This window comes from Nanorana parkeri, unplaced genomic scaffold (genome assembly GCF_000935625.1).
Source record: "Nanorana parkeri isolate BGI_ZX_2015 unplaced genomic scaffold, ASM93562v1 scaffold112, whole genome shotgun sequence".
In the NCBI taxonomy this organism is placed as follows: Eukaryota; Metazoa; Chordata; class Amphibia; order Anura; family Dicroglossidae; genus Nanorana; species Nanorana parkeri.
In genome coordinates, this window is record NW_017306380.1 from 1,886,854 (window position 1) to 1,902,673 (window position 15,820).

General features: G+C 40.2%; 1 protein-coding gene across 1 annotated transcript in view; it reads left to right on the forward strand.

Annotated features, from left to right (window-relative positions):
- The window catches only part of TANC1 (tetratricopeptide repeat, ankyrin repeat and coiled-coil containing 1), a 93,132-nt gene that overhangs the window by 53,491 nt on the left and 23,821 nt on the right, over positions 1-15,820 (forward strand). Inside the window, exons 13-15 of the mRNA XM_018553164.1 lie at positions 3,064-3,300; positions 6,385-6,570; positions 12,098-12,176. Coding sequence (XP_018408666.1) covers positions 3,064-3,300; positions 6,385-6,570; positions 12,098-12,176 — 502 coding nt within the window. The remainder of the gene's footprint in view (positions 1-3,063; positions 3,301-6,384; positions 6,571-12,097; positions 12,177-15,820) is intronic.

Genomic DNA, 15,820 nt, shown 5'->3' on the forward strand with positions numbered 1-15,820 from the left:
TTGGTGGGGGGTGCGTGGGGGGGGGGGGGGGGGGGGGGCATTAAAGTGAGCATGTTGCTTTGCTCTGCATCCATCAAGCACCAGGCCACTTTAAGTGCTAATGAGCATGCCCTAATGTAGAACTCCATGGTTTGGGAGGAGAGAGGGTAAGAATGTAGCTTGATGAATCAAGACCAATAACTTTTAGGCAGGGGTGTTACACTGTAAAAGAGTGTGTAGCTTTTCTCTTGTTTCCTATGGTGGTAGGAGGCGCCAGTTTTGGGCTGGAAAATAAATTCATTTTTAAGTATTTTCTTTAAAAATCATACTTCACATTCTTCCAAGAGCAGCGTTTGCCAGACTGTGCAGAGGTTATGCTTAGTGGAAAACGCATTAGTCTTCTCAACACCTTGCAGTCTGGCTACTTCCATGGACTGGAATTGTAATCTGCCAGACCTGTACAGTATATTAAATGCACCATTAAACCATTGTGTGTAAAGAGAACCGGTATTCTTCTGTGCACAGTAACAGTTGTCATTTGATGTGTTTTTATGCCCTTTGGTACATAAACCTCTAAGACTGATATGTAAGCTTTATATTGTAGTTGATTCTGCAAATTATATTTCGCCTCATTTTGTAATGCCTGATGCCCCACAGACAGTCATTTGTTTGCTGAAACAGTTATCCATCCATACTCGGGTAGGGGGCAGACACAATATGTTCTAAAATCATTTAAAACATCCTTTAATATTACAGCAGTCTATCTTTTGTTTACAGTTCACAGTACAACATGATGTAGACTGGGAGAGGAAGGGGCAGCTCTGTAGGTCAATCAAGCTTTACTTTATTGCACAATGCGCAGTGAGCTGATTGACAGGAGGAGAAAGCACAGATTTTACCTCATCAAAGTGTTGGCACTCCACCATCCAATCACAGGCTGGGGAAGTCCTTGACCAAGCTGTATTGCTTAAACTGTTCTAGAGAAATAGTGAGGTCAGATCCTGGTGTGCCGTATGGGTGTCTTGATTGTAAAACTAGCTGAATAAAATTTTTAATTTAATGGCAGGTAAAGCACTTCACTCATATATATTTCATTGTTAATGTGTTTTGGCTTTACTTCCACTTTAAGCTGTCAGCTAAGGGGTAATGACCATGCACCCTTCTCAGAAGTCATTATTGATCAATTCAATTTTTTAAATCATTACTAAATCCCTGTACTTGCAATTCAGTCATCTATCTCAGGTTTGCAAGTTTTTATTGAATCCCCATGAATGTCTGCATGCATATTTAGTAAAGCAGAGCATAGAGCGGTGGTAATGTACAAAGTGCTGTGATCCAACCAGGTTTCCCCTTTCATCTCATTATAGCAGTCGGAAGATGATTGATGTGTTATTGGTTACAGAACTTTGCTGTATTAAATAAGTCTACTACTCTTTTAATAAGTTAATACGAAGTGTGGGCCTCATGGCCTACATTGATTGAAAGAAACACTGCCTGTATTGCCCATAGCAGATGATTGGCTCCTGCTTTCTGGTGTCAATTCGATTGACTGATTACCAATATTGAATAATATTAATATTACAGCTCAATCCCATAAAGTGAATCATCACCTGGATTGCTACATTTCTTGTCATTCACAGATAATTTGCCACATTTACATAAGTAGCTAATATTTTGTCACATTGTATCTCATGCCTTAAATGTTGAATAACACTGAATAGGTCTCCCTTGAAGACTCTTCGGTGTTTTTTTTAAACACTATTGAATCATTGTTTCACTATGAATGGTATGGTCTTCACCTAATTGTTATATGCTTCACTTTTATGATTCACTTTATGGGATTGAGCTGTAATATTAATTTTATTTAATATTGGTATTTAGTTTATTGTTAACACTTCCCAATTACCGTTTTCTTTTTCTCATAGCAGCTTCAGGGCCATTCATTTTAAATAATTTTAGCAGTCTTCCAAGAGCGCAGATCTTTGTTACAACTAATTCGATAGACTAGAAGGCGATGGGTAAAGGCTTATTGGTTGTTATTCTTAGCACATGTTCCCTTAGCTTACTTTAACCTCAAAAACCATGTACTGAGTGCAAGTAAAGGGCTTTATAATTTGTGCATTGACACTGTAAGGTTGGATTATAAGGTCACCTGCTGAAGTTCAAAAACTCAAAGATATCCCAACCTGTGGGGAGGGACACTAGAAAAAACGATGCCATATAGAAGTTACCAGTAAACCCAGCTAGAGTCAGGGTCTCGCCCTCTGTTTTGTTACATTTTCAACCCTTTTGCTAGTTCCGCCTGCACCCAGATAGATGACATTTGTGCCTAGGAAGAGGTGAGGGAGGTGACATCTCCCTATAGTGCTACTGAGACAGTAGATTTCGCAGATTTCTGAAATTGTACACAAATTAAACATAAAAGGCAGTTTCAAATGGTGGAGAACATAAGAAGGCGATTCATATCATTAGACCCTTTGTGCCTACAGTCTGAATGATGAGACTTGCGTGGCTTCAGACCATGAATGTTAGTTTAGCCTACAAAATGATTGCTTCCACTGTGCAGAAATTGGATGGATGGATAGAAATAGGTCCATCCATATTACATAACAGACCTTGTATGATCGATAGGAATCAGCTGGCTTCAGTGTGACAGGTCAATAACCCACCACTGGTCTGCCATTGTCAGCAAGTCTTTGATAATGGAGTTCTGGAATAGTTTTTCCATTCAAAAAACATGTTTCAGAGTGCCAGCTTTCCACTATATTGTGTCATGGGAGTTTTATGTTCCTTTACGGTCTCAAGCAACTTTTTATGCACTTATATTATCTTACACCTATTATGCATTTTTCATCTGTCAGTCCTCCTTAATAGACCACAATGTATTCCCATGCCCTGCGTCAAGAAAGCAGGTTAAATCTAGCTTATTGTGTTTCAGGGAATATCACAGAGCCTGGTGTAAGTGCATACACAAATGTCTTCTGTGGTTTTGGCTCTAGCCAAGCAAAATTAATTTGCTGCAGCTGCCTGTAGCATTCCTGGATCCAGTGAAAAACCTAATATACTTCTTGATTCTTTTTGCAGGTGAGCCGACTTCTGATATTATCAGGGGCAAACATCAACTACAGGACCGAGGTTTTAAATAACGCTCCGATCCAGTGTGTCCAGGCACACCTCGGTCATGAGGAGATGGTCAGCCTGCTGCTGGAATCTGGTGCCATCGTGGATGGGATGTCTGAAAGTGGAATGACCCCGTTGTGCTACGCAGCTGCTTCTGGACACCTAAATATTGTAACCCTTCTGTGCAAAAAAGGAGCAAAGGTAAATATAATGGACCCAATAAACTGTTGTTGTTCTGACATTTCTTATTCTTGGTATGCATGTGATGTGACATGTACAAAGTTATCAACGTAGTGCTCCTATGTTGAAAATGATTTGCGAGGTGTGCCAGAACCTGGACTATCACAAATTGCGATTTGTCTCAGGGATGTCACCGTTTCCGTGTCTTGTAAACGAATATATATGCTACAATGTATTGGTCACACACCTACGCATGGTCTGACCAGGTGCAGATCTGCACATCAGGCTGACTCCCTCTGATAAGCGTCTGTACAGGTGCCTAACAGTGGGAGACTGGGCTGGGAGAAGCTGCCTTCTTCCTCCCCCAGACTTACTGAGGAGGAGGTAGCTGGCAGGTTTCCTGTGATGAGTGTCCAGACAGACCATATTAAAGGTGAACTCCGTTCAAACAACCAATTAGCTGAACATACAAATGAAATACATAAATTAAAGTTATTTTCATGCCAAATGGTTTGTATTACTGCCCATCTATTTCTCAGATTTACACAGCTCCTGCAACACAACACTGTCTGGTAGGGCAGGGAAAACACTTACATGTCATTTTACTTCTCCATCCTATGACTGGACAATGAAAGAAGAAGCAGCACAGTGATGTGCTTATCTTCCTGACACTGTGCTCTCTCAGTATGAGCACTGCTATACGTGGAATTGATGCTGATACTAGCTCAAATTCAGGTACTTACACATTGCCTTTAAAAAATACAATACCCTTGCAGGGGGGCTAACCTTGCACTGCAAGGGTTAAGTGCTCATTTGCTCTCGGGGCCTAAAATAAAGCTGTATTACTCAACTGATCCTCTGTCCCAGTGCAGAAAGTGCTTACCTCTCCCTCCCACTCCACTTGCATAAGCCCTCTGCAGGAACTGATCTATCATGTCAGACCTGACATGATCATCATGTCTTATGCAGGTGGCTTGGGAGGGAGAGGTGAGCGCTAACTGCACCGGGGACAGAGGGTCAGATGGACAATACAGCTTAATTTGAGCCCCCTAGACAAAATGAGCACTTAACTCTTGTAGTGCGGGATTTTTTGTCCCCTTTCTTTACCCTGAGTTCTCCTTTAAGGAGAACAAATACAATCTGCCAGTTAATTTAGGGATAATCTGGTTTGTTCCAATCAGTCAATCATATTTAGTAACGCTATTATTCTATATATAATACATACTATGACACACCCGAGAACTTCAGCCAAGTGTGGTAATTGTGCAATGCAGGAGTTACTATTGCTCTAATTGCATTTTGCCTGCAGTAATTATATGCACATTGGCAGTCTCCACCCTCTGATTGAACTGCGCTCTCTCACTCGTATGTTTTATAATGGCAGATCTGCTACAATTAAAATGTGTAAAGTGTTCTCCCATGTGTGTGGAATTTGCTCTGTATGTGGCCCGTAAGTTGATGTGGGTTACTGTGTTACCGGATCATTAATAGGAATTTGTCAGAATGTGCCTCCTTCCTCCCTAATATCCAGCAGATGTTGTGGCTTCCTCATCTAATGAAGCTCACAGAGGATACACTTCCTGTGCTGATGTTGCTCGGCTTCAGTTATTCCGGCAGATGGGAATATCAGCGGGACTCTGCATGGTCCTTGAGTTGTGTTCTCTTGCCCTGATTCGCCAGAATAACTGATAGCAGAATCATTTTTGTTGCTAGAAAGAACCTACCAGATTTCACATGGATTGAATGTGTATTGAACTGTGAATTGAAGATTCTGATTGATTGCTGTGGTCAGCATGATTGGTTCATTGTACAGGCACTGACAAAAGTGTGTTAAGGAAGAGAAACAAAGAATTCTCATTGGCATTTTTATAGAGATTAATGGAAGGTCAAGTGATGGCATGTAAAGTGTACCTGTCAAGAACTGACCAAAATGTAGACTGGGAGAAATCTTGCTTTTGCAGGCATTATTATCTATACATTGGAAATTCCTAGGTTATATATTAAACAGCAAAGTATCTGGTGTGTTTTTCAGCAGAAAATAAATGCTAATTATTGTCATCACATTTATTCCACCGTAGGTGTAGAATAAAGATGAGCAAATGTATTGGTGTTTTCTGTGAATCTCCAATTGTTGTTTAGCATAAATATGTGCTAGCCGCCTCGCCATGTATGTATGCATGATTGCCTTGATTCATGCAGTGTCATATATTAGATAATTCTACATACACAGATTATTAATAGCCGCCTCGCCATGTATGCATGATTGCCTTGATTCATGCAGTGTCATATATTAGATAATTCTAAATACACAGATTATTAATAGCCGCCTCGCCATGTGTGCATGATTGCCTTGATTCATGCAGTGTCATATATTAGATAATTCTACATACACAGATTATTAATAGTCGCCTCGCCATGTATGTATGCATGATTGCCTTGATCCATGCAGTGTCATATATTAGATAATTCTACATACACAGATTGTAGCCGCCTCGCCATGTATGCATGATTGCCTTGATCCATGCAGTGTCATATATTGGATAATTCTACATACACAGATTATTAATATTAGTATAAAAGATTTATATAGCTCCAACTGTTTGGACAGCATTTTACAATATAAGGAGGACATTATAGTTGCAATACAATTTAAGACAAGATGGTTAGGAGGGCCCTGGCCGTGAGAGCTTACAATCTAAAAATTCAGGTGAATCAAAATTCCCACTTCACAATTAAGACTATTTTTAGCCAATGCACACAATTTGTGCATTTGCCTTCTTATTTCTTAGGGCCTATTCACACCATTGAGGTGCTTTAACTCATGATATGCAGTCAACATGCATTGCTTTAAGGCAGCCCATTCAAAATGAATGGCCAATGTGCCAAACTGCACCAAAATGGCACATGCACAGAGTTGGCTGCACCGCATTGCTGCTTGTTGCTGTAAACCGTGGTTTACTGCAATGTAATATTGTGAATGGGACCTTATGCGAGTGGTGTATGCTATTTGTAGAGCCTCAACCTAAAAATGATAAACATAATGAAGGTTAGCAACTGTTTTGACATAATTTTATTAAATGATGTTATTTGATTTGTCTTTTGCAGGTAGATCACGTAGACAAGAAAGGACAGAGTGCCTTGGTACACAGTGCTCTGAGAGGACACTGCAGTATCCTCAAGTTTTTACTGAATTGTGACTGGACATCTTCCATCCAACAACCAAACTATGTAAGGCGAAGCCATGCTCTTCAACAGTCTCTGACCGCAGCAGCCAGTATGGGACACACAGAGGTATGAAACAAATCACCGCCTGCTTAGTCCATTCTCAATTCTTGATGTGGATTTCACCAGAAAAACGTAGTGGAGAGAATGCAGTGTAAATATAATCTTAGGCAAGTCTTCAATGCATTCAAGGATAGTAAAGTAGAATAACTTCTCACAACAGCCGGTCAGATGCTTTTGCCACTCTAACTAATTGGGTTCCATTTTGTATTGATTCAAAAGAACAAAGGAGGAGTCGGCTACCATTTTAATGGAAACCTGTACAAATAGAAATTTGGTGGCTGCCATTGCTGGCCCTCTTTGTGTATAATGCCAGTTACCTGACTGTCATGCTGATCCACTAACTTCAATACTTTGAGCCAATGTACCAAAACACACATTCAGATCTGACTTCGCTGGTTGCATTCTTGTTCTTTGTCAATTGCTCAAGATATTAAAGTCAGAGACAGCCAGGCAATTATCATATGCATAGAGAGGTCAACAGCTGCAGCGTCCATATTTATCTCAGTTAAGGTTTCTTAAATTAGCCATTGTGCATTTTGTTCATCCCAGAGCAACAAAGACGTTTCTCTGTCCTAATTTTTTATAAATGAGCCCTACCGTCACTTCTGACCCCAATGGTCACCTCCAACAAAAAAAAGTGTGGATATACTTACCTTTTTGGCGGCCAGTGTATTAAAAATCTGCCACCTTTCTTGCTCCCCAGCTACTGCAAGTATTCTAAATTTTCAAGTGTGTAGAATACGTGCTCCTCTGTCAACAGCTGGGGTTCTTACTGCCGGCTTGTACATCACTACAAGATGTATGATTCGGAGGGAAGTACCATATTGGTCAGCAGTGAGAGCAAGTATGCAAAATTGGCAGCAGCAGAGAAGCGTTACCTTTTCAATACACAGGCCACCAGAAAGGTAACTATATCTATGCTTCTTTTACGGGTGACCATTTGGGTAAAAGTGGCCCTGTGGTGGCAGGGTCACTTTAATGGATTGGTACTCATATTCCCCTCACTTTTGTTGCCCAGAGCACACGCAGGAGGCTAAATGCAGTTAATACACTACAATCATTAAACGGCTTTTTCTTTCACACTGCTCTGGACAGCCATTAACCAATAGGTCGTGTTTCACAATGGAGCTGGAAATATGAGACGTGACTTTTATGAAGCTGGCAGTTGGATTCTCAGAACTGGCTGTCGTATCATTTGATATGCTGTGTGATGCAGTAAAATGGAATACAATGCTCCCAAAGTTCCAACTTAATCTCGGCTTTAACAGCTAAACAAGCTTAGCAAAATCATTAGGACACGGTGGTTAAAAAAAAAAAGTCTTACTAGCCAGATATGTGTTCCCCAGACTCCCAGGTGTGCAGTCTGCAGCCACATTGAAGGCATTAGAATGGGAGATCATCCCCCACAAGTACAGAACATATGCAGAATTGTATTAATTAGGTGAACTACCGTGTCCATTCTGTCATATATTGATAGTAAATGTATATAAAAGTTTAGTGTCCAGTCACAGACTGATTTTTTCACAGCTACTAGCGTTCTATACTAGATATGTGTATGGCTATAGGTTCCTATAGGGATCAGCTAAGCCCTGCTTAGCTGCTTGCACCTTGTCCTAAATAGCCAATTAAATTCTCTCACTGGGCAGCGACGACAGTTGGGCAAGCCTAAGGCCAGAAATTATATAAGTCATACCCCTACAAACAATCTGAAACCAAAGAGCCACACAGGGCTTTCTGGCAAATAAAGGTTGAAGGAGGCAACTTGCAGTACGTTTGCTAGACAGAATTTTTAGGTAAACTTTTTTTTTTTTTAATGGCTGACAGGTTAACTTTAGAGCAATGCAAAGAGGAGCAATGTACAAAAATTACCCAAATTGCCCAAATTACATAGGCAGTTGCTGAACAAGGAATATTGCTCGGAGTGAGACAAGTTCCTAAAAAAGGAACCTAGTCACCCTTCTCTATAAAACAGATGGTCCCAGGTGCCAGTGTTTACTAGAGAGGTGTAAAGGAGCTATTTTTTTTTGGTATGGGTTGTGTAAATGGAAAGTCTCCCAGGAAAGAATCAGCTGGTTAAGGCTACCCAAGTGGGTGATAATGACTGCTCCCATGTATCAGAATGGTAGGTGTCTTGAACATTTAACAAGCAGTTCTATTATGTTCTTAGAAATGAAAAGGAAGCTGTTGAAGCGTATCTAAACCCAGCAAAACCAAAAATGTAATGCATTGCAGCTAACCAGTCCTTAATGGGATGACTGCATTAGTTTTTGCCTTTTTCATCTGGTGATCCTTCCAGTAACACTTATTCACTCCACTGTATCTGTGGGGAAGGCCATGGTTGCCACCCAGAGTTGACCACATGTCTGCCTTTGTTACTCTCCACTTCATGGGGGATGGGGGGATTAGAAGTTTACAAAAGAAAGATAGCATTGTTTGTGCCTCCAGTTTGCTTACAGGAAGTGACAATGGCACAGAATTTCGGGCAAGATCAGCGGATATTTTCTATATTTGAAAAAAATGTTCTTGGCCTAAAAAAAACAAAAAACCTATGCAGCCACCAAGTTAAAATTATGTTTTCATTCTTGGGTTTAGTTACCCTTTAACCGTGCATGCATTTTTTCAGTCCAATAGACAAATTCTACAGTGGCTCCCAGCATTACAGTCAACAGGCAAATGTTTTCCCACCCTTTGTTCTCAGGGAGATAATCTGTACATTTATGGCTCACTTAACCTGTAGCAAAGTCATCTCTCATTGGTAAAGCAGCTGTGAAAGATGGTTGCTGATTGGTTCCCAGGAGTTACAGCATTTTGCTCTTCATCTTTATACGGAGTAGCTTTTTCTCTATTCAGATCTTTATAAGTTTGTGTTCTACAGCCTGACATCTCTATAATCCATGTACACTGTGTCCTGCGGTCTTGCTGAAATTATAGGGCCTTTAATTATAACAATATGACTGTTACAATTCTCTCATCTACACTGTATTATAGGCTTCATAGAGACACGCCTGCCTCATGTTTTGAAGATCTTGGTGGATTGTGCAAGCTTTAGGTCAGATTAAAAAAACACTTTCAGATCTATTTAGAGAAAGGAAGAGAGAGACAGAGATGGGTGACTTTAATGAAAGAACACATTGAAAGAAGATGGTATAATCGGAGCTCCAAACATATCAAATATATCAAAGACAACCGTGGAGAAGAATTTCAATTTCTGTAGAATATGTAGATTGCAGGACAGGTTGTTTTTTCCTTTTAATTTTATAATTTTTCTCATTTCCTCTTTGCGTAGATGAATGGCCAATGAAATTCTCTTCTAGCAGTCTTGGCTGTGCATAATTTGTCTTTGCACAGACCGTCACAGGGTTCAGTTGCTAGTTCTCTATCTGGTCTGTTTTTAGGAGTATGTCCAGCAATGGTAGTAATGCTTTCTATAAAGCCAAGTGACACCTGTCCTGCCCAAGAGTAGTAGTAAAGTAGATCTAGGATCCTAGAGAAAAATAATTTTGGGTGTTGCGGATTGTGAAAGTCTACTCAAAGGAAATTACTTTATTATGTCAAGGGTTACTTCACTAAGTACTGATATTTCAGCAATGAGTGAACACTGCCTTACCCTGCTAAGAACTTATAGATCTGTGGTAGTGTTGGACCAGTTGGAGTAGGGATTGGTTTTGATGTGAATCTGAATAAATGTTGATATACTCCTTGGGGGAAGTAACCTGTATTGACAGTGTGTGTATGGAGCTGGTTATAGTCCAAGGGTGCTGCTTATCTGGTCACAATGGGGAGATCACTCAACAGAAGGTCATATCCTGGATTTGTGGTTAAGAGCGACTCTTAAAAAAGGTCATCCTGCTTTAAGGTTCAGCTAAGTTGTTTATTTGAATGGATATGTCAAATGCAGCCAACACATTTAGGGGGAATTAGACTCCCCTTCTTCTGGGACAGATCTAGCCCTCACTGCAAGCAGGGTACACTGACACTCACCGCTCATTCAGCCCTAATTCAGGCTACAAAGTACAGCTTTTCCTACATTCACTACTTATTATTGTCGCTCAAGCCCTGAAGAAGATGCAGTCTAATTCCCCCAAAACATGTTGGCTATATCCATTCAAATAAACAACCAAGACAATCCTTTAAGCGTGATGACTATTTGTTAAGAGGCACTTCTAATCACACATCCAGTATTTACCCAGCAAAGAAGTCTCACAGCTTCAGCATGCTCTGTAATGTAAACTAAATAAAAATTAATTATGAATCAAAAGATTGGATTGTAATAGCCATAGGAAGTAGGCGGGGTTCGGAACTCAGGTACAGATGCGCACTTATGCCTGGGGGAGTTGCACTTCGTACCTGCAGTCATTTGTGTTACTTCTCTTTAAGTTTCTTTGATACACTGAGTTTGTAATGTGATTCCACGCTTGTGTGAAACAATGTAATCTCAGGAACATTTTAACTACCTAAAACATTTTATGAAATGGCATTTTTCCCACATTAATTGTGACTAGTTGCAGCTGTTCCTGTCCAGAGTGTCGACCTTTCCTTGGCCGTCATGTTTTCATGCTTTGAAAGTGAACATAATTGTGATTACATGTAGCTATGCATAATTCCCATAACATTACTTGTAACTATACAGCTGTGAATTGAGCAGATGGAGTAGGGGGAATGGTGATTTAACATTGCCTGTTAGATCTCTGAGGCTTTCTTCACCTACTCATACAACCATAAAATTTGATCTCTTGTTAAATTTCACTCTTCACATCAATCAGTAGGACATATACCAACCTTAGGAAAGGTACCCTAAACATTCAGGATCATATGGTCTCTGGCTGGTAGACTTGCAGTGAGATGAGCACTGCACAGGCAGGAACCAAAGTTTGCATATGTAATAGGGAAAAATGGCTGTCCCCATGTACATCTATAATTACAAGATGTACATACAAGCAGATTTTTGTCCCCATCTATATTTCCAATTGTTATTTTTTCCCTCTATTTACAATAATGTGACCTTAACTCTATGCATGTTCATGTTGCATATCAAAGCAGACAGGGGTGAATAGGCCTCTAAACCCCCCGAAATGTCTTTACTGATGTTTGTGGCCCAATTAAGCTGGTCATACAACTACTGTTAGATTCCCCCATCCACCCTAAACAATGTGGATAGGGGGATCTCTCCTGTGGGACTATTGTATTGATAGCAACAAGTGTGCCTCTGTCAGGATATCGGAAAAAAGTGACTGCACTATTTAGGGGACAACTTTTGGTCCGGCTCCTTCAACAAAAATCTTTTGAGCAAGTGACTTTTGTCCAGCCGTCAGGGACACATAGGTAACATTTTGGCCAATTCCTATGAATTAGACAAAATTCCAACAGTGTATGACCAGCTTTAGAGAGATTCCCTCTCGCTGTGTGTTCACTTGGATAGAAAGTAAAGGGAATTCTCCTGAAATGACAAGTGACATATCATTTGGTAAGTTAAATTAGGATACAGATTGTCCATAGACATTCTTTTGTTTGACTCTTCTTTCCTCTTTTCCAGGTGGTGAGATGTCTTTTGAATCACGAGAAAGATTTCCCATTAGACATCAATGAGAATGACACACTTTGGGGAGAGACAGGTAGAGCAATTCATAAACTACTTAACTCTGAGCAGGAACGTGTACCGACTCCAATGTTGTTAAACCTGTATTGTGTTTATACTGCACTTATTACTGCGAGAATGATAATGAACATAAAGGGAAAAATAGAATGATCCTAATTCATTTACCAACATGATGATGGCCCAGTTATATTACAAGATGTGTTTTGTACGTGTTTCCTTGTTAATCTCTGCACAGTCTGAATATCAGAGGTTATGCTACCAACATGTTTCCCATTAGGCAGCCATAGTGTTTGCTATACAAACCTCATCTGGAACTTAAGACAGTTTGAGTCTTAGCGAAGTCATTGATTAGCAAAATCTTGATAGTTTGCTCCTGATTATCACAAATAGAAGTCTTCCTCAACTTTGTGGATCAGAGCTTGTAAAGCTGTCTACATTAAAGCCCAGCTTTAGCCCAAATTCAATTTGTTTTGGATAGAACAGTAACTATTTAAAGCTTCTGTAGGGCTGTTATTGCTAATTTTTTGACTTAAGGTGTTTTTTCCTCACTTCCCATAATTTTCTGCTTTGCAAGGAAGTCTGCTCAAAATTTTGCCCCCCCCCCCTCTTCTCCTGGCCCAATCAGTTGCAGCGAGGCACATTCCCTGCAACTATAAGTCACAAAGGGAAGGAAAATGGCCCTGCTGCCACTGATTGGGCCGGGAGGGTGGAAATGGTGGTCACAATTTTGAGCTGGCTTGAGCTCAGATGGACTGGGTACGCACCAAGCCGAGGCTCATTTCTAACTGTAACCCACCTAACGCTGGCCATTTGTTACAATGAAAATGTGATAGGATATTTAAACTTTGTTCCCTTACCTGCCCTCTCCTGTACACCTACATGAGTACACAGCACACACAAGGCTTCCTCATGGGTGTAGGCCGTGCACTGGAAGCAGCAGGTGCTCTTAAATCCACTGTGAGGAATTAGGTCATCCCCAGTTGCTTCAGCCTGTTATTAAAGCAGCTATTTCTCCCATCAAACAAGTTATAACAAAGGAAATATTCTCTGTGAACCAGGTCATCCTTTGACTTTGTCTTTTCACATTCTGTGTTGGCAAAACACAGCTTTTCCCATGCCACACCTTGATTGTGAGCCCAGCACTGAATGAACCGAGATAAGATCAGCTGTTGCCTCGCCGTGTGCGAACGAAGCCGGGCTGACTGTTAAACATGATGGGACAGGATGAACACACTGCCTGCCTACACCCTGTTGAGTGCTTCAATGGAATACTTTTCCCTTTATGCTTTTAGCATTAGAATTGTTTTAAATGGTTTCTCGCATTTTCTCCCAAAGTAAAATTAATATAAAGGGAGAGAGAGCCATGGGTGTAACCTTGCCCCACAGCCCTCTGAAGGGTCACTGCACCTGCATGAACCTCTCTGTGTAACTTCATCTTAATCGGGACAGCAAAATAATCAGCTTTTAAATAAGTATTCATTATCCATTTATGCTTGTACATGGACCTAATATTTCCAGATGAACAGAGTTGAGAATATAGAAATATTGCTTGTTGCGTTATAGGAGTCAAAGAAACGTTGTAATGTTGTGTCTATGTGAAATGTCATCATTAACTGCAGAAATTTAGAGACTGACCCCCATACATGTTTATCTCAGGTGGCCATTATTGTGATCTACCACTGCTAGTGTCTGTGGCCTGCTCCAGTAGTCTTGGAGCTTTATATGTTAATGTAGACCTACAATCTATAGGACACAACTACTGCTTTTAAAACCTTTATAATAATTCTATACACCTCCATGGTGTCTCTTCTGCTAGTACCCAAACACTGCCATGGCAGGGGAGCATGTGCTCCATGTCAAGGTGCTGGATCTGTGATGAGCATCTTGATTGGCTGGCACACACCCAAATGCTGCAGCTGAAAGGACACTGGACTTGTTGATATGTATAATACATCTTACTGTAGCAGTTTAATCTTTAAGAACTACAGGTAAAATTTGTAATAACCCTTGCAGTGGGGCTACCCCTCAACTGCAAGGGTTTTAAAAACATTTCCCCCGGAGTTCCTCTTTAAAGATGGCAGGGGCTTATAAGATGGATTCACAAGATTTTGTAGTTATCTTTAAGAGGTACTCCAGGGAAAGCTAAATATAATTTAGCACATGACATTGAAATTCTGACAGAGGTTCTAACCTGTCTCTATGCTATCAAAAACAAAATGGCTTTAGATACACTTTAAGCAAGTAATGAATTCTATTATCAGACTGAACCGTAATAAAGGAGAGTTTAAACATCTGTCCTTGGAATGCTCAACCACTAAGAATGTTGCAATGTGGTACATTTATCCGTTTCATGAAGAAAAACCTTTCTAATCATGGGACCTGACAAAAGTGCTTTCCAAGAAACAAATGTGTTTAAAATCCATCTGACCTCTATTTATATTACCATGGGTATTCTTTGATCATTTATCTTTAGCTTAGCTGATTGGATACACATGTCTCATGTTTGGTTTTTCTTTAGTTTAGGACTTTGAAGAGGATGTTATGGTCGTATTTTTGTGCTTTAGATCAATTTATTGCGTTAGATTCTGAATTGTAAGATTATATAATATGTCCCAGCAGAAGACAGAGTGACTCTTATAATTGTGAATGGTAGACAGATTTAGAAATGCATCAATTACTGACACTGTAACATTCACTGCTATCTTAAACATGAGAATCTAGTGTGGTGGATGACAACCTGACTGTCACAATGTTGAAAAATTCACACGTACCAGGCTTTTCCCCCGCATTGGCTACATGCGTCCAGTGTTTTTTTCCCCCGATATAGTCCATATACCCACCGCACTCAGATGCTGCTATTCCAATGTGATAAGATGGTTGCTGCGGTTGTCGTGGATAGCAACCGCCTCGTCATATGAACAGAAGCATGGACACTGGCACTCCACTAGCTGATTAGGTAAGTCTATTTATTAACGTACGTACTACATAGCAAATGCACTTATTGCAACGTTTCGGGGGTCGCAAAGGATCCCCTTCATCAGGCAGAAACAAGTCACTTGTTTCTGCCTGATGAAGAGGATCCTTTGCAACCTCGAAACATTGTATTAAGTGTATTTGCTATGCAGCACGTATCTAAGAGACGTACTTTATCAGCTATTGGGGTGCCAGTGCCCATGCTTTTACATTTACAGTACATTTGCTTCCCTATTTTTATTTAAAGTATCAAGATAGCTAGATTAGCCACATGAGGAAGCCATCAGCGTCTTGTTGCCACCACTCCATTTTTCTCCCTTACAGCTATTGATATAGGGTATCAGCCACACAGGTAGAGCTTTGTTTTTAGTGGTCAGGTAGACCTATAGGGAATATTTATAAAGCTGTGAATGGGATATTCAATGAATGTTCCCTGCAGGCTACTTTTTCTGGTGCATGTGTTTTAAATTATAATACATATTACATATGAATGTTTGGTTTGCTGTATAAAAATGCCCCACAATCTGCATTGTTAGGATTAAGATATTGCAAAACTTCATACCCCAAACCATAGCCTGCATATACAGTATATAATGAACATGACTGTCCCAAGAGTTATAAATTTGTATAGCAAATAGGTTTTCAAAACGTGGATGAAATGTAAAAAATTTTTAAAAATGCATAAAA